Here is a 19,286-nt window from a genome sequence, read left to right as displayed (position 1 = left end):
TCATTCCTTTATATAGATTTCCAGTCTGTTTCCTTACAGTGGGATAATTCACATGAGTCCTTTTACTACATTTCTCAGAAAAATAAAAAATGTTTTAAAATTATTTGAATGAAAGGATATGTGTTGCTACAGTTCAGAATGCATATAGAACAAGAAATGCCAAAGCTTAATTCAGAAATAAATAATCTATTTTTATTTATTGTATCTAAGATAAACAATAATTTGAGTAAGGTAGTTCCCTACAAGAGGTGGTTTAAAATCAAGCAGAAAAGGCATAGAATCCTAGAATCATTTACATTGGAAGGGACTCTTTAATGTCATCTAGTCCTACTCCTCTGCAATGAACACAGACATCTACAGTGAGACCAAGTTGCTCAGAGCTTGGTACAGCCTGACCTTGAATGTCTCCAGGGAGGGATCAACCACCACCTCTCTGGGCAACCTGTTCCAGGGCTCCACTACCCTTACTGAAAAAAAAAATCTTTTATCTCCAATTTAATTTCCCTTCTTTTAGTTTGGAACTGTCTCACCTTTTCCTATCACAACAAGACCTTGCTTAAGAGTCTGTCCCCTTCTGTCCTATCACTTCTAGGCATGGGGAGAATGTAATTCTAGAATTCAGCCTCTCTTGAGTGATTTTTTATTTTATTTTATTTTATTTTTGCCAAAGTTACATGGCGTATGGCTCAGGAAATATGTATGAGGTCTGCAAAAAAGCAGAGCAAAAAAACCCAACTCACTGTTCTTTTCGGAGCCAACCAAGGGTCAGTCACATTGCTTTGTCTGGTCAGTAGTGCTCTGGGTCATTAAAACATCATGTGACTTCTCACAAAGCCAAGGATTTTTTTGTTTTAGGGATCAGAATTCTTCCATGTAGCCAGCCTTAGATATTATACCAAAAAGACTCACGATAAAAGGCTTCCATTTGTTTGGGATTATATCTCTGGAAATATTGTTTGTGATCATTTAGAAAGTGGATCATTTTAGATGAGACAAAGTATTGTTTGGAGGTAAGATTATCTGGAAGTTTTCATTATGGGTTACAGTTTTTATGCCTTAATCTGCCAGAATTTCATCATGCTGTCTGAAATTCTGCATGTAGAACTAAGCACACAAACTTGATGTCTGCATTGTGTAAGGAGAGCTGCAGAACTCGAGAGAGTGAAGGAGACACAAAACATTATTGGATCACTTGGAGAAGTTTAACTGCAATGAAAAGCTTTCAATGCTTCATTGGTTTTAACTAATCAAAAAAGCTAAAGAGTTGAATTCATAACGAATGATTAAGAATTGTTTCTTGTGGAAGTACTGACTATAAAGAAGTTATTTAACATAACAGAAAACACATAACAAGAAATCTTGGCTAGAACTAGAAGTCAAAGAAATGACAAATTTGATATTATTATACAATCTTATTTAACCACTAAAACTAGTTTATGGGAAAAATAAGGGAAGCTCTTGTGATGTTTTCAACTTAAATCAATTTTCTGGAATTTGTGCTTTTGCCATGCTAGGATTACTGGGTTCAAAACCAGACTCATTGTGAATCTTAAATTCAGTTACGATGCCTAGTTGTACACAGTCCTTTTTGACTACAAAGAAGGGCAGAGTCTCTGTAATGCTTATATCCAAGAGATGAAGGGATACTCTCAAGTGAAGGAAGAGGGAAATTGACCTGAAAAAATGTGAATAGCAATCTTTATGCTGTCCTGGAGGATAAAGCATATCCAACATGTATATGCAAAACACATTCATGGCAGCCATCCATAGGTATATGCAGCTCCAGTGTCTCAGATGATCCTAATAATAATGGCAACATTTGGTTAATAAATGATTAACAGATGCAGGCACCACTGAAGAAAGTAAAAAAGACAAAAATAGACAAAAGGTTATTTGCCTAAGTATAACACTAAATTTGACCATTGAGTTAATTTAGTAGATACTGGAGTTGTCCTTGGTGAAAAATATTCTTAAGGAATTGAAACTCAGCCTTTAACAATGTGGTGATCCTGAAGAGCATGGACAGATATGCAGGAGCTTTCAGCAACTGAAGGGGAACCCATGACCACATGTATGAACTTCTATCCCTGTTGTAGCTTTCAGTGTTATTTTGATACTTACTGTGTGTGCTTTCTTGGCTCTGGAAATTGGTTACATCTGCGTTTGTATCTGCTCCTACATATGACTACACTGAAGTATGTTCTTAGTTTAATTACTCCAGTGAAAGGATCTGGACAGGATATTCATTGTGAATCACATACGATTCAAGAACAGGAAAGAAAAGTTTGGGCTTCTCTGGGTTTCATTTTTATTTGTTTGATAGTTTTGGTTTGCAGAAAGTTCTGTGCTTGTACTTTACAGGGTGGTCCAGGTGTCAGAGGTGCCAAAGGTCATCGTGGAGATCCAGGTCCAAAGGTACTTTGTACAGCACTTTACAGTTGTCAGATGCACTGGCTCTTGGTTTATTTCTGCTGCATGTAAACCATGAAATGAATCCCAGATTCTCTACTGTTGCTGGGGAAAATGCATAGTGAAATTCCATTGGTATTTTGTGTATCTCTTTTCATAACTTGTCATGTGTGTTTCTTGATAAAAGAAATGGAAGAAATAAAATTCAGAATGCTGCTACAGCAGCATTATTTATTTATTTATTTATAAAGGATCTGTGCCTTTTTAAAATGGAACACTGACTGTTCACTCAAATGCTAACTCATATTTCAGATGTTTCTGAGTCTATCAGTACTTAATTCTTCAAACAGAAGCTGCCTTTGTCCATATGATAGGAGTTTAACTTATGTCCCGTGCTACTTTAGGGACCAGATGGACCTCGAGGTGAAATTGGTGTTCCTGGACCTCAAGGACCTCCAGGACCACAAGGACCCAGTGGACTTTCTATTCAAGGCCTTCCAGTGAGATTTATACAAACAATAGGGTTTTCTTCTGTGTTTTGGACAGCATATATCTTAGATTAGACCAAAATATCTTTTGGTGTCCTGATCAGAATCTGCATTTCGGTATTTCAGGGGAAGTTGCATATTTAGGTTTACGCTACAGTGGATTTAATGCCAGGATTCCAGTTCGCACCTGGAGATGAACTTCTGGTTAGCTGGAGGAATTTAATCAGTTTGGTGTGACTCAGCTATGAGCCTTGAGACAAGTGAAAAAAGAATCGTGGTAGGGGAGTAACATGGCCCCGTACCAAATTGTTAATATTTAATCTTTCTTCTAGCTGTGGTATTGCTCAGTGCAGATCAGTTCTGACTTGAAAGGTATTCCTAAGCAAGAACACCGTATTTGCTGCCAAAACTGAGCAATAGTATTCACTGCACTTACAGAGTCTATCATCACAGGAGATGATTAGGCCTGGAATTTGCAAAGCTCTTGTGAAATAAGTATCAGAATTTCATCATAAACACACATTGGCAGAACAATGAACCAACAGGACAAATTAGTTTTATAGCCATCTCCAGTAGTTATGTACACACAAGTCCTGAAGGGTATCAGATACGTAATTTTTTTTTCTTGTTTCATAATTTTACTGTTATAATACCCTTTCTTTTTTCTACTGCACTACAATAAAAATATAACAAAGTAATTTCTTAAAACTACATAATCTTGATGCTGTCATCAGGGAGTAATACCTTAATACCTTAATTATATTAATACCTTAATACCTTAATTATAAAATCAGTTTTTTCATAGAGGAAATGTGTTATGACAGAATTTAATTAAAATTAGCTTATTATCTGGAAAAGTATATCCTTGCCATACATATATTCTGTAGAGATCCAGTGGTTTCATCATTAGTACTCCTGAGTACTGAAATGAAATAGATTCTGAGGAGGAAAGAAAAAAACAACTACATTTTTTGTGACATAATGGCTGTACTCCTGTCAGCTTAGTTCAGAAGTCTTTTAAAGTAAATTTCATAGTCTTTTTTTTTATATTTGTAAATTCTTCGTTTACATTTTTTTCAAATTGAGTTGAGGGTTTGCTTTCAGCTGGAAAAGTAGCCTTGTTTTCTGTTTGTATGCTTGTTGGTTGGTTGTTGTTGTTGGTTTTTTTTTCCTAAAGATGCTGATAAGAACATTAAAAATAGGAAAGTAACCATATATTTGAGTTACTATGAGTGCTTCTTAATCTGCAGGGGCCACCGGGTGAAAAGGGAGAGAAAGGAGATCTTGGTTTTCCTGGCCTGCAGGTATTCTCTGTTATTGTTTGACCTGTCACTTACTAAGCTTGTGTCGAATTGACATCATTGTGAGTTTAAGGCACATATCCAAAACTGCTGAGAAGTGTGTTGTCATGGTAAACTCAAATGGATATTCAGGAGCAGGAATCTAGGGTATGCTGGTATGCAGTGACCAAATTGTTCAGGGTCTGAAGAACTGATTATTTTCTCGACCTTGTTACACACTGAATATTGGGTCTGTAACAACTTAGAAACTGTTGACTTTAAAATTCCTTTTTATGTAATGAATTATTGGTAACATCTGCTTATTTTCACTTCAAGAATAGTAAATTCCTCCTGGAATTAGATAGGAGGACATATTAGGCAGTTAATTTTTTTTAGGGTATCATTCACAAGATCAGCATATTAAAAACTGTAATTTTCAGTGAATCTAAACTTAATTCTTGTCTGGTATTTAGGTAGGAGTTTTCATTCCAATTGATTGCTGCTTCTCAGGATCATTTGCTCTTCCTTTTTCAAACAGTTTTCTTCTCATTATATCATTCCAGTGTTTGTTGGTTGTTAACAGGTTCCCCCCTTTTGTTCATGTATGTTAGGGACAGTAAACTCATACAATCTTTCCTCATAAATCAGTTTTGTCAGCCTTCTGGACCACCACAGTAATGGCTGCTCTGCTGCTTTCATGAGAGAATGAGATTTCATTTGAACAGTGCGGAGCTGTGCTGGACATAATTTGTAATCATACTTAGGCCATTTCATATTGCTACAATGACTTCAAACAATATTGTACCAGGCTTTGTTTTAGAAAAGAGAAAGAGAAATAGCATTTATACCTTCAGGTTAAGATACTGATTCATGCAGTAAGAGTCATATTGACACAACACTGGAGTGATGCAGATTTCTTTACAGCTTAGCAGCACAGGAAGGCCGATGTGACTCAGTTGTCAGTGTCCTTAACAGAGGATTGTAGTGAGGGAGTGCGAATGAGTGTGCATTTCAACAAAGTGTGTTTAACCATCCCTCATTTCACAGAAATACCTTCATTACTAACTCCTCTATGGCCCCACCATTATCAATTTCCTAGTTCTTCTCATTTAAAAATGAAATGAAAAACCATGCCATACAGTTAAATTGGAAAGTGATTTTGTTGCGTTCTGTTGAGTTGATCCCATTATTGGTTCTCCCTTTATAATGCATAGGGTGTCCCAGGAGCATCAGGTTCACCTGGAAGAGATGGAGCTCAAGGTCAAAGGGTAAGGTAAAATGAACTTGTGTTTGTTTAAAAAGATTCCATTCCATAATGGATATGTTTCTTAGCATGGCAGATTTATTGTAGCTTATGTCACTTAAGTTCTGTTGTTTCTGGAGACCTGTATCTCTGTGCCAGAAGAGATGGCAGAGATAGGGTGGAGTATCTTTTCATCTGCTAAATCAAGGTTGAGTAATTCTAGCTAGATGAGCAGTGGGGGAACCATGCACCCTGTCTGCATCTAATGCCTTTCATAGGAATGGATGTTGCTTGTGTCCAGCACCCTTTGCTTATATGTTTAAAATTAGATGGTGGGTGTTACACAGTAAGCATGCAATCAAATGATATAGCTGATTACTGAATAATGAAGACAATTGCAAGGGCATCATATATTGAATGTGAACACATGTAGAAATTACTGATGAGAGGAAAATTTGAATAAGAATATGAAAATTTGGTCAACCTCATTCTGCTTCTGGTAGAACAAATGAAAATACAGTCTGTCTAGGAATCAGTAAAAGACAAATCTTCATATTCATGTGCATAGTTAAACTATAAATTAAACCTTTCTGCTTGGGAAGACTTTCATTATTAGTTAGGTGCTAGAAGGCAATTGTTAGCATAGTAACAACGTTACTGTATAAGCAGAAGTTCACTATTAAATATGACTTTTCAATTACCCTTGAACAAGATTTATGTATTTATGTTCCTTTTTTTGGATACTGTAGTGTAATGCATTTCTGGTAAATCTGAACCTTCTTTGGATTTCTGGCATTTACCTGTGAACATGTTATAAAAGTACATATGTATCTCTGTAACGATACTTGACCTCATTACTATGAATTTAAACGTGCTTAAATACTTTCACTATTGTGAATTTAAGCAAGTAATTTAAGTATGTAAATTATTCCACTGAAATTACTGTAGAATTTAGACAATGCATGGATGTTTTTCCTCTAAAATAAAGAAATTAATTTTATTAAGATAAAGATTTGCATAGCATTATCTTCAGATGAATAACTTTCTAATCAGATGAATAGGCATAATTTTAACTAACTTGTAATGAAACATGAAGATAAATGTATTCCTTTTCCTACTTTATCCTACTGTAATTCTGCCTTCTATATAGAAGCTCAGTTTTTACATGATTTTAATCTCTTCTCTTTGACTGTATTGTATCTTTTCCCCCTAAGTTCCCTGAGCTTGGTATCACCTATTCATGTTTGTAAAGACTTGGAGCCTGACGGACATTTGGATTTTTGCCACAATGCTTGGCTAATCTTGGTCATAGCCAAGTTGAAGTGATTTTGTTCTAGAAATTGTTTATGTGAGTGGCAAAAAAGTACCCCCTCTTTTTCATTCCTCCTCACTGGTTAAACTGAGTGTTTTGCTGGGGTGAAAAGTACCCAGAGTTTTTACTTTATGCTGTAGCTAACAGCTATTGCAGTAGAGTCACTCAGCCCTGTCTGTGTTAGCAGTTCAGAATTAATCTAGTTCTCCTACATATGGATCTCAGTGGGTTGATACAGAGAAATTATGTTTCTGAGAAAAGCATGGCGTAGGACTAGTGCAGCAAACATTTTTGGTGCAGTCTGGAAGGGGCATGCAGTGCTCATTCTGTAGAAGACCCCAACATTGTCTATAATAAAGAATGGCAAGTAAATAAATAGCCAGTTTTTGTAGATGAAATAATCATGCTTGGGTCATGTGTTAATTTTCTTCTGTTGTTCATCAAAGTAGCTGGATAAATAGCTTAGATCTCACAGAAATAGGTCTGTTAACCTTTTATTGTATCTGTGTGACCTTATGCAACGTTGTGCAGCAGTAATTATTTCCACAGCAACAAACAGTGGTGTTTTATTAATTTTATGGTGTTGTAACTTATTTGATTACTGTGCAGTTATGACAACATAAAATTGCTTTTGATGAGTGAAGATCCAAGCCAGTGACATTACCAAAGTCTCTGAGAAAGGCATAATTCTGAAAGACGTAACTGCAGCAACAGCTACAGGGAACTGGAAAATTCCTAAGAAGTAAATTGCCTTTTTGTATAATGTTCCCTTTGTTGGGCTTCCTCCTGTTAGCCAAGATGCCAAACTACTTTGCAGCTATTATACTACTAGAACTGAGATTTTATACATTATTCTTAGCTTAGCCATCATTTCCTCATTAGTGTTTTTTGTTCATTGAAATATTTTAATTATAGCATGGAACCAGTGCCACAGAGCACTTAAGCAAATGACCAAATCACATCAGTGTTAATGGGAGGTAAGCATGGGACTGATAGTTATTGGGAGATTTCTGAAAGCTTTTTTGAACTGGGGATAACATGATAAGAGACTCAATAACTCCTGCAGTCAAGGATTTTTTTTCTTCAGTTACTTCACCTCAATGGTACTTCTTTTTTCTTTTGAATTCTAACATTTATCATTTGTTTTTATTGTTGAAATCAATTCAGAAAAGGTCTTTATTTTTTACTCTTCATATTTTAATTGAGCAGTTAATCTAGAGAAGTACTTTTCTGTGTTTCTGAACTGCTTTTTAATTCCTGTTTAATTTTGCTTTTTGTGGATTTTAGTAACTAGTTACAAAACTAGAGCATCTCCACTGTCTGCTTTGTGAGTTCATATGAAGATTATTTTTATAACGAAACACCCTCTCTACAAAAAAAAAAAAAAAAAAGCTTGATGTTATAAAAATACCGTGTTAAATTTGAATCAGAGAAATAAATGTGTTTTCTGATAATAAAGCAGACTTTCTGAATATTCCTGATAATATTTTTAAACCTGTCTGGTGACTGGTTTAAATGTACATTTCAGATTCTATAGCATGAGCATTCTCCTGCCCTCTCATCAGCTTCAAGTTATAGAAGAGTGATATTAAAGACTTCATAAAATACAAAAATACTTCTTTTTGTTTTTATTTTATGGCTACTTTTGTGGTTGTTTAGTGTGCTCTCTTACTGTCCTGTATTTGTAGCTGGCAATATACAGAGGTTTTTACTAAAGGGAACAACAGATTGTGTTTCTCCCAAGCATATCTTATTGAGAGATACAGCTTGAATAGCACACTGGAGAATCCAAACTGACGTCATGCATCCTGGTGAATATGTAGGCTGTAATTAGACTCTCTTGTGCTTTTTGTTCATCTTTTTCAGCCAAGAGCAGAAAGTCTGGAAACAGACTGACACTGACCCTTGTTTAGATGTGTAGGTAGAGAAGGGAAAAGTCTTCTCTTTCCCATATCTCCATGGCTACTATCCAAGGTGAAGTCACAGTTGCAATCCTTGTTATTTCTTGCAAAGTTCAGGCCACTCGAGAGGACAGATCTACACAGCTGTGACAAGGGAAGTCTGATCACACAGTCACAGAACAGCTGAGGTGGGAAGGGTTCTCTTGAGGCCATCTGGTCCAAACCAGTGCAGGTTCTTCAAGACCAGGTCCAGGTAGCTTTTCAAAATCTCCAGGGAGGGAGACAGGGAGACTCCACAACTTCCCTGGGCAACCTGTGGCTGTTTTCCACCAACTGCACAGCAGAAGAATTTTTCCTGTTGTTCAGACAGAACCTCTTGTGTTCCAGTTTGTGGCCATCGCCTCTTGTCCTGTCACTGGGCCCCACTGAAAAGAGCACTCTCCCTTCAGGTATTTTTACATGTTGGTAACATTCCCTTTGAGCTTCCTCTTCCCCAAACGAAACGGCATCTCCTCACAGGACAGATATGTTCCACTTCTTTGATCATCTTCATAACCCTCTCCTGGACTCTTTCCAGTATGTCCACGTCTTCAGAATTGGACATAGTTCTCCATATGTGGAGAACTCACCAGTGATGAGTAGAGGAGAAGGGTCACCTCTTATGACCTGTTGGTGATACTTTACCTGATATAGCCAAGAATACTATTAGCCTTCTTAGCAGCAGGAGCACGCTGCTGACTTACAGCCAACTTTGTGTCTCTGACGGCACCCCAAAGCCTTTTATTTCAAGCTGCTTTCCAGCTGGAGTCCCCCAGCACGTCCTGGTGCCGGGAGATGTTCCTCCCCAGGGACAAGACTACATTTCTCCTTGCTGGGAAACACCATGAAAGACTTTGCTGAAGTCTGCTAAGACAGTATTCACTGCTCTTCCCTCCATAAGGTTGGTGAGTTCATTAACATAAACTTATGAGGATGGTCAGGCATGACTTGCTGTTGGTGACTCTATGCTCACTACTACTGATTATTTTCTTCTCCTTCATGTGCCTCAAAATGGTTGCCAGGTTTATACATCATCCCGAGTGCCTGTCATGTTCCTCTTGATGACACCTGTTCTGAATGCCAAGTTTGCATCTTCTGTGCTTGTAACATTGTCACTACTCACAGCTGTCTCATAGGTGTCCTCTGCTGGGCATCTCCTTGGTAAAGTGATAGGCTTTTTCCTTATCAGGTTAGTATGTACTGGGGGAAGCTCTGTTGGATGTCTGCTGAAGGTGGGACCGGAGACTTGTATGATGTTATTGATTTTCCTTGTTCAGCTGCTGCAGTGTGTAATCAATGAATATTAAGATGTTACAATTATGAAATAAACAAGAGAGTTTGACAAAGCAGACTATGATAACAAAAAGAGGATAAATAGAAGGCTTACCCCTATCCTGAGCTCACTCACAAGACACCAGCAGAGGCAATCTCCAGCAGAGATCCTTCCCCACTGGTAACCAGCTCTTAAATAGGTCTAGGAGAGGTGAAGCCTGGCTCCACCTCTTCCAGCAGCCCAGATGAATTGCCTTCACCTGTGCTCCTCTGGCTGACTCATTGCTTGTCTCAGGTGATCAGTCAGAGGTTCAGGCCGTGACTCAGCAGTTACCATACATGGAGCTACTTTGGATTCCAAGAATATTGACCAGTGCTACTTTACCCTGCTTGCAGATATTTGTCTGCAGTGAGATACATCTAAGTGATAAGGAAGATGATTCAGCATCTCAAACATATCTTCAGCTCCTAATGGTTCCTCTTCTGTGTGCTCTGAGAGCAGGAGGTCGAAGAAACCTGCTGTAAGACACACAGCCTATGCCTGCACTAGCACATGAGATATTGCTACAACACAGTTTTTAGCATATCCACAGTGTTTTTATGTGGTCTCTCATATTGAACATTCTTCTTGGTAGTGTTGGCTGATACCAATTACAACTCTTCCAGTGCATAGTTCAGAGGACAGTGTAGATCTTAAATCATTTCCAGTCTGCATTTCCAGTTTGTGTAAATAAACACTGAGTGAGATTTAGAGAATCATCAGATGAAGGTTGGAAGGGACCTTTCGGAATTCATTTGTTCGCAGCTCAGGTGCACGTTAAATTTAATCTTGAATACTCCAAGGATGAAGACTCCACAACCTCTCTGTGCAATCTGTGTCAATATACAATATACCACTTCATTGTAACACTTTTTTTCTAGCACCTAATTAAAACTTCCCTCTTTCAACTTGTATCTTTTGCCTTTTGTCCTATCACTGTACACCTATGAGATTATTCTTGTCGTGTCTCTTTCTTCCAATTAGGTAATTTAAACAGTAATAAGATTGCCCCTTAGTGTTTTCTCTTCCAGGCTGGGCAAACCAATTTATTTCAACCTCTCTTCATATGTCCTGTGCTCCAGACCCTGACCGTTTGGTGACCGTGAATTGGACGTGTTAATCTTTAAGAAGACCAAAACCATACACACCCGCTGCTGAACCTGTTGGCTGTGCTCTGATAGTCAGAATGTGGTTGGTCTTTGTTGCAGTGGCATGCTGATGACTCATGTTCAATCTATTGTCCCCTAGGGACCCCAGATTATTTTCCATGAAGGTGCAGAAATGTGCCCATGTACATCAGCATGAGCTGTGCCACATCTTTTGCTCTGAGGATCTCTTTAATTTAGAAGCGAAAGTATACTCAGAGGGAAACATATATGTAAAGAATTTTTTTCTTTGGAAGTTAACTGCTGTTAAAACTTAAATAATTAACAAGGGATATGAAAGAAATATGTTTTAAACTATGAAGAATTAATGCTGAATTAATTTTGGACTATTATATCATAGATGGCACTTGCACAAGGAAGAAAGGAAATTCAAAGTCAACTTATTCTTGTGTGTTGAGACAGAACTAGACAATTGTGATAAAAAAAAAAAGATTTGTGTTCTGACCAAAGCATCCAAATAGCTACATTTCTGCTATTTTTTTGGGTTAGATTTAATCAGAAATAGCTCATGTTGGTGCATGATCTTTTGGAAGCTACACCTCAGATTAATATGCTGGCTTAATAAAATTTTACTGGGGCCCCTGGTACAGGAAAGATTCGGAGCTGTTGGAGTGGGTCCAGACGAGAGCCGTGAAGATGATCAGAAGACTGGAGCACTTCTCCTTTGAAAAAAGATTGAAGGAGTTGGGCTTGTTTAGCTTGGAGAAGAAGAGTTCTGGGAAGACCTCACTGCAGTCTTCCAATACTTGATGGGAGCTTATAAGCAAGAGGGAGACTGACTTTTCACATGGTCTGATAATGACAGGATAAGGGTGAATGGCTTTAAGCTAAAAGAGAGTAAATTTAGGTTAGATGTTAGGAAGAAATTTTTTTACTTTGAGGATGATGAGACACTGGAAAAGGTTGCCCAGGAGGGTTGCAGATGCCCCATTTCTAGAGGCATTCAAGGCCAGTTTGGATGGGATCCTGGACAGCCTGATCTAGTGGATGTCAACTCTGCTCATGGCAGTGGGGTTGGAACTAGGTGATCTTTTAGGTCCTCTCCAACCCAAGTCATTCTGTGATATTTTTCTCATGGTCACAGCAGTTGTTGTTTTGTGTGTGTGTGTGTGTTTTAACAAGAGGAATTTTTTAAATTTTTCGTCAGAAAAAGAAAAAAAATAAAGGTAATAGGTTGCAGTTTGCATTTGGTTTTTCGACGTATTCAAAAGCAGTATGTGGAAGTCCTTCAAGCCTTAGTAGCTTCAGTTGAGATTTTGCCAGTGTTTATCCTACTTGTAAAACCACTTCTCTGCAAATACCCCCAAGCAAAGTTTGAGCTGCCAAAAGCTGAAGTGTTTCTAGTGAAGCCAGCAGCAGCTTCTACTGTCTTCATCAGGGTTGAAATTTTATGGAGATTTAGATGGTACCTATGTTCTATGATGCCATTTGTATTCTAGCAAATTATATTTCTAATTAAAAAAGCAATTGTAGCTACGCTATTTCTCCACTGCTCTTTTTCATACTATTACTATAGCATGCTCCAATTTAAGATGACTATGCAAAACAGTATTCATCTTGATTCTAAACTGCCCTCCATTTGAGGTCATACATCAAAATGCTCTTGATTGTGCACTAAGGAGATTCAATTGGTGGCTGTGTATGCAGTTGTTCCTGTTGTGGCTTTGGCTGAATAAGGGATGAAGAGCTGTTGTGCTGTGTAATTCCTTCAGGCATTCTGGAGATATTGAAGCAAAGAAGAAATTTCAATAAATAGCAGAGTGAATTATTTCTTTAAGGCTTCAGTACTCTGAATATAGCTTGTGAATTCTCACAGTACTCTATTTTTTTATACATTACGTAGACAAAAAATAATGGGAAACAAGAGCCAGAAGAAATACATTCCCAGTCTTTCTGCCAGTTTCCTGTTACCTTAGTAATCTTCCCTGCTCCCAAGTTCAGAATGAGTATCAAATCCATTCTGGTTCATCAGATAACCTAAATAATGTCATTGAAGCATAAACAAATATCTTTGGTCTTTATCCTACGTGAGAGAATAGGTGTTGCCTTACTCGCCCTTAAATGCAACCTCTCTTTGTCTTAATTTATAAAAAGCAATTTTCACAGTTAACAAGTATAATAGGAAGTGATTTTGTGTGGCCAAGAGATACATGCACAGTGCCAGGAGAACGGAATCCTAGGAACAGATAAGAATTGGGAGCAGCCAAAAGTAAGAAAATTGCTCCTAAGAAATAAATTGTGAGTTATATTCCAAGCTAATGTGATAGTTGTGATCATTCTGTTAGTTCTACACTTTGATTTGGATGGGAGAAGGGATGGACATCGTACAGTGTTATTTTTATGCTATATTCTAGAAGTCAATAGAAGGTTCTCCAATTCCTTCCCCGGTAGATAAATTAAGCCCACATGGATGTCCAGCCAGTTTTCACCTTGCCTTCGTACGAATCAAAGATAAGTGCAGATTTTCACTCTTTGCTTTAAAAGGTGAAATATACTTGTAAACATGAAGATACCAATTTTCCCGGAGGTGATACTATTTACAAAACCAAGGAGTTATATAATCTTCCATGCTATTATAAAACTGAATGACACCCGTCACTGAATTTTTCAAAACCTTGTTCATGCTGATTCTTTCTGAGTGTCAGAAATCCTATTTCATCATTTGTAATGCAGTTCAAAGTTCCTTCTGCCATTCTGTCTCCTTCAGAAATAACAATTTTGAAGAATGAATTCACTTCCTTTACTTAGCAAATGTATTTGAATTGAACTGGACTTGCATCCTTTTCTCTGTGTAGGTCTTAAAACTATTGTGATCCAGTAACCTTATTTCAATGCCAGTTTGATATTATTTTTGCTTTTGTGATGGGAGACCTGCTTTGTACTTGGAAGTTTCAGAAATCATCTGGCTGCATTATGAAATAGGAAAATAGTATTTCCTTATCAATCTGAAAGATGCATAGATGACAGAATACAAATTGATCATGATGATCATCATAACACTCTTCTGGTGTATTTTTTTTTAAAACAGTCCTTTCTAGGTACATGACATGATATTCCCACACCAGATTTTTTATTCCATATGAAAGCAGTTTTTAATCAGTTTCCAAACCATGTAAAGCATGGAACAACTAGTTCATGCTATATTAATTACTGAAACTAAGCCCTTTTCCTATTAAGAACTAGAATGTTCTTTACTCTGTGTGTGAGCATGAACTCTTTAAAAACCTCACTTTCCTTCTACTCTTACCTCCATATTCTGGTCTCGAGCCAGTAATAAGATCGTATTTCTCCTTTTGAGTTTGTGCAGTAATTAAATAATTGTCATATGACTGGCTGTTCAGAAATCTGTTTTATAGTATGCGGGCGCAAAATGTGTATTTTGGTTAATTTGCACGAATGCTTTACCGATAATGTATTTTCTTCTACATCTGGTCAGCCTTTCTTCTCTGATTTGCTTGCTTTCCAGTCTCCAAGATATCTTTAGTTTCTGGCTCAAATTCTGGAAGCTCTGAAGCACGTTCATAATGTAAACCACATGAGAATCCCTATCGAACTCTCATTATGCTGCTTCCTGAGTCAGGACCTCTGTGATAGCTGGTACATATGTACAGTGTAGCTGGACAGAGAGATGCATGGCAATTAGAGTCTTTCAGCACTTAATCCATGGGACTGTGAACAGTCACAACCAGTGAGAACAGACCTGGAAGTGTGACCCATCTTCTGGGAGACAAGTTGGACAGCAAACCCTCATTATAGCAGCATTATAAGTGAAAGAGAGAAAAGTGCCAGTACAAAGATTTTTGCATTACTTTCTTATTTCAAAAGCACAGTGAGACCGTGGTTGGATTTTTTAAAATGCTGGCTACGCTGTAGCTCCTTTTAAGAAATAAACTCTCCCCAGAGCAAAAAAAGAAAAGAAAGAAAAAGCTTTCTAGAAGAAATTGAACAAATTAATAACTTATGTATAAAAAGCTGATAAAATTATATACATTTCTCCTTTCTAGGGCCTTCCTGGCAAAGATGGACCCACAGGCCCACAAGGACCTCCTGGCCCAGTTGTGAGTATTGCCCATTGACTTTATTACTGTAAAGATCGGCAGATCTTAGGGGGGCAGTAGGTCACTCTGTTATCTAGGCAAGGCCAAAAGTTCTCCCTGGAAGCTAGGATTCTCATGACTCACAAAGTTGGCAGAAAGCTGCTTGTCCAGTGTCATTTTTTTCCATTCTCACTTAGCTCAAGAAAAAAAAATGTCTGGAGAGAAGAGAGTTGTTCCATCAATAGGTTGATAGTTTGCTTCTAGCTGAATAATGGCACTACATAAGAGAAATTAATGTTGTTACTGTTTGGGGTAAGACTTTCTTTCTGTAAGAAATTCCACTTGGGATTATTAGTTGAAGTGAATTGCTCAGTTTGCTACGACTGGAGGCTGAAAGTGAGTGTGCATATTCAAATGCTCTCATAGAATAATCGAAAAAGACAGCGGGGACCTCATTCAGCCTTCAGTGCAAGATGTAAGTTTGCTTCCAGAGTCAGTTTCATACTTCCTAGCTAGCATGGTTAGGCAAATTTAATGTCTTTTTGACAGATTTATATTAGATAAAACCGCTGATGGTGTTGAGTGTTCTCCATGCAGAGAGTCATAGAATCATAGATATCTTAAGCTGGAATGCACCCATGAGGATCATCGAGTCCAAATCCTGGATTCACACAGGACCACCCAAAATTCAAACCATATTTTTAAGAACATTGTCCAAACTCTTCTTGAACTCCAGAAGGCTTAGTGCCATGACCGCTGTTCTGGGGAGCCTGTGACAGTGCCTGACCACACTCTGGTGAAAAACCTTTTCATAATACACAGCTTGTCTGTCCCCTGACACAGCTCCATGCCATTCCCTTGGGCCTTGTTGCTGTCATCAGGGACATGTGAGGAGCTGTAAGCTGAGGGCTCCCCTCAGCTCCTCTGCTCTGGGCTGAACAAATGAAGAGACTTCAGATGCTCCTCATAAATCTTCCCCTCTAGATCCTTCACCGTCTTTATAGCCCTCCTTTGAATGCTCTCTAACAGTTCTGTGTCCTGTATACATTGTGCCATCCAAAACAGCACACAGTGCTCAAGATGAAGTTGCACCAGAACAGGGTGCAACAGTCGCTTCTCTTGGCTGGCTAGATATGCATCCCCCAGAACAGTAGTAATGTCACAGGATTAGCCTCATGATTCAGCAGTCCATGCCTTCTTCAGAGAGCATGCCTCAAAAGCCAGTTTTTCTCAGGTATTTCTCCCAGGGCAGTGCTTTTGATGCGCTTTCTACTGCAAAATATATGTCTTAATCTTTTCTCTTTTTGGTCCTTGACTGGCAGAAATTCTGTGGTTAGGAGATGTAACTAGCTAGCCAGTTGTCTTGCTGAAATGACGTTTCTCACTATGTTCTCATGACGTTTACTTAGCTCATATTCAATCCAATCCTTGGAAAAAAAGATTCTTTATTATTCCCATGTAATCTGAACAAAAAATTTCTGTCAGCCCAACAGCTGATCTGTGTTGGGATTGCCCAGTCCGTGGTCACCAGTTGAAAAATGAAATATAGCTGGATGATTTGTAGCAGAGATGTATTAAGGCATAAGCTATTTTGTTTGTGATATGGGATATTTAAAAGAAACACCCAAATTTCTGCTGACTTTGAGTATAGCACCTTTCTTTGTAAGTAGGTCAAACGAAGTCCAAGATCATCTGAAAATAAGGGTGTCATAATCCATACCTAAAATTGCAGTTTTGTTGTTGGTGTGTGTACAGTTTAAATTCCAATATTGAATTATTTTGTAATAGTTGACTAGATCAGGAAGCAAGACAGTTTGCACTGATAAAAGTGAATCAGTATTAAAAAGTAAAATCCAATATACAGCATCTTGATTTTTAATCTTCTTCTGAAAAATAAATTAATACATTCAAGTACTAATAGCCCCCAAGTTAAAAACAAAAAAAAAAACCAACAACAAAAAACAAACAAACAAAACCAACAGAAAATGGTTCAGTAACTGTAAAAGACTTGTAAACTGTAAAAATGTACCTGTGCTTAATAATGCAACTCTAAATGCCCTCTGAATTCTAAGTGAGGAAATACTGCTTTAAGGACTTCTCCTGCATCATAGCTCTTTCTCTCAGCAGGCCTCATGGATGTCATCATGTTTTCTTTCTCTTTTCCACATAGGGCATACCTGGTGCTCCAGGTGTTCCAGGTATTACAGGAAGCCAGGGGCCACAAGGTGATGTTGGAGCTCCTGTGAGTATCATAAATTAGTACTGATATATTTGTTATTGTGCATTCATTGATTTCTGATCCTGGCTTCACTGTTTTCATAATCCCTCAGTATTTATGCTCATGATCTGTTTGCAGTTTGTGATTAAGCAAAATGTTTTTCTTTGTTTGTTTTTCATATTTAAATGTATATTTGTTGATCTTGCATATAATGTTTGGAATATAGGAATTAGAGAGTTAAAATTAGAGGTTGAAGTGAAAGTAAGAACATAATAGCGTAAGATCTTGTGATCTGTGTGCAATTACTTTTTCCTTTTTTTCCTTTGCTTTTTAAGTTAAAATATGCCTTTTATTCATCTCAGTATTTCAGAAATAAGTTTATTCTTATTATCATACTGTAAAAATATTGCAGGAAGTTACTTTGGGTTTACATCAGAGGAACTCTTTAATGGTAATGGCTTTTCCTATAATGGAATCATAAATTTCAGCTGCAGGAAGTTTGACCAGCAACTTGATTGAGTGCAAAACCACACCTTTCTACCTAAAGTTAGTATTTGGATCGTCTAGTACTAAGTTCAATTTTCAGATGTTATTTCCTTTTTTATAAAATAAAACAGTTTAACTAGCAGAATGTAATCTGATTATAAAGTGATTGTAGAAGATACATAAAAGAGCTAGAAGAATTACAGTGGACCTCTTCTCTGTAATAGTTCAGATAGTATTTTACATTAATATTTTAGCATTTCGTTCCTTGGTTAATTATAAAATGTACTTGTTTCTTTGCACATATCAAAGAGAATGTTCTCTTTAATTTTTAAATGCACCTGGATGTGACCATGTGTACTTCTTACTTGATTTGTAGAATAGATTTGTTTTTTTCAAAATCCAGTTTGCTTTGGAGGTTAGTCTAAGGCAAGAATTTTATTTGGTTAAGTGGGAATTCAGTAACTGATGACATGTAAGCAAAGGTAACAACCTAAAGCACAAGTCTGCGTGGTTTCTAAGTGCAATCCTGAAATGTCCTAAGGAGATTTGATGAGCTATGGCAATTATTACTGTCAGTGTGTGAGACGTTGCCCATTCACTTCATATCCAAACGTGTTCCAGATATTGAACTAAATCTCCTAAAATGTAGGTATTCCTGTGAGTCATGTAAGACCTTTACTACGAATGTTTAAACTCTAATAGTTCTGAAAAAAATAGCTAGATGTGTGAAAACTGATAGAATTTCAGTAACTGTCTTTCCCCATGGTAGACTTATATGAAATAGACCTAAAAATAATCTATCCATTTTTGTTGGGGTTTCATTTTTCCTAGGATAGGAGGATAAACTAAGCTTTAGCAAGGAATTAGTCAGCAGATTAACTCTTGACACGGACATTGATGTGTTTCCGGTGTACCTGAACAGAAGTCCCTGCTTGGCCTACCATAAAAGCCTTGCTGGCAATGCTGTAACTGCCCAGACAACTTGTTCCAATACTTAATCATCCTCACCATTATTATGGTGTTACTTTATCTTTAATGTCATAGTTGATTTTCCAAGCAGTTTAATTCCTTTGCTGTCTACTCGTACATAGTCGCTGCCAACGTCTTCATGCAAAGCTGAATTCTTGTTTATCCCATCATCCTTCCCTTCTTCATACTCAATACTATTGTTAGACATATTTCAGCCATCAAAAGTCACCTCAGGGCCTGCCCTTGTTGGCATTTTAAACAAGATTATTCAGTATGTGATAACCTCCAGAGAAGATTATATTCTCCACGTAATTGTCCTTGTTCAGTTTACTGTGATGTTGCAAGGGAGATGGTACATAGGTTTTAAGTTTTAAGATATAAAAAACGATGTTTTAAAATATAGCAAAACAATAATTAATTTTACAT

At 37.4% G+C, this 19,286-nt stretch overlaps 1 protein-coding gene and 1 long non-coding RNA gene across 8 annotated transcripts in view; one reads left to right on the top strand and one right to left on the bottom strand.

The window, feature by feature from the left end:
- Positions 1 to 19,286, top strand: part of COL14A1 (collagen type XIV alpha 1 chain) — a 117,960-nt gene that overhangs the window by 84,471 nt on the left and 14,203 nt on the right. For 6 of the 7 annotated variants that reach the window (XM_042833376.1, XM_042833357.1, XM_042833367.1 and 3 more), the window contains 6 exons: positions 2,362 to 2,415; positions 2,814 to 2,909; positions 4,148 to 4,201; positions 5,392 to 5,445; positions 15,155 to 15,208; positions 17,358 to 17,429. In XM_042833376.1, the coding sequence (XP_042689310.1) occupies positions 2,362 to 2,415; positions 2,814 to 2,909; positions 4,148 to 4,201; positions 5,392 to 5,445; positions 15,155 to 15,208; positions 17,358 to 17,429 (384 nt within the window). Of the gene's footprint in view, positions 1 to 2,361; positions 2,416 to 2,813; positions 2,910 to 4,147; positions 4,202 to 5,391; positions 5,446 to 7,647; positions 7,705 to 15,154; positions 15,209 to 17,357; positions 17,430 to 19,286 lie in introns of those variants that run through there. The other variant, XM_042833403.1, reaches the window with a different exon arrangement.
- LOC122168244 lies at positions 8,346 to 10,151 on the bottom strand. The gene is made up of 2 exons (XR_006171216.1): positions 10,060 to 10,151; positions 8,346 to 9,952 (listed from the first exon to the last, which is right to left on the bottom strand). It is a non-coding gene; the product is annotated as an uncharacterized LOC122168244 (long non-coding RNA).

The sequence above is a fragment of the Centrocercus urophasianus genome, unplaced genomic scaffold (genome assembly GCF_019232065.1).
Source record: "Centrocercus urophasianus isolate 14NV4802_14NV808 unplaced genomic scaffold, USGS_Curo_1.0 seq_11, whole genome shotgun sequence".
Classification (NCBI taxonomy): domain Eukaryota; kingdom Metazoa; phylum Chordata; class Aves; order Galliformes; family Phasianidae; genus Centrocercus; species Centrocercus urophasianus.
This window is presented reverse-complemented; position numbering and strand designations above follow the sequence as displayed.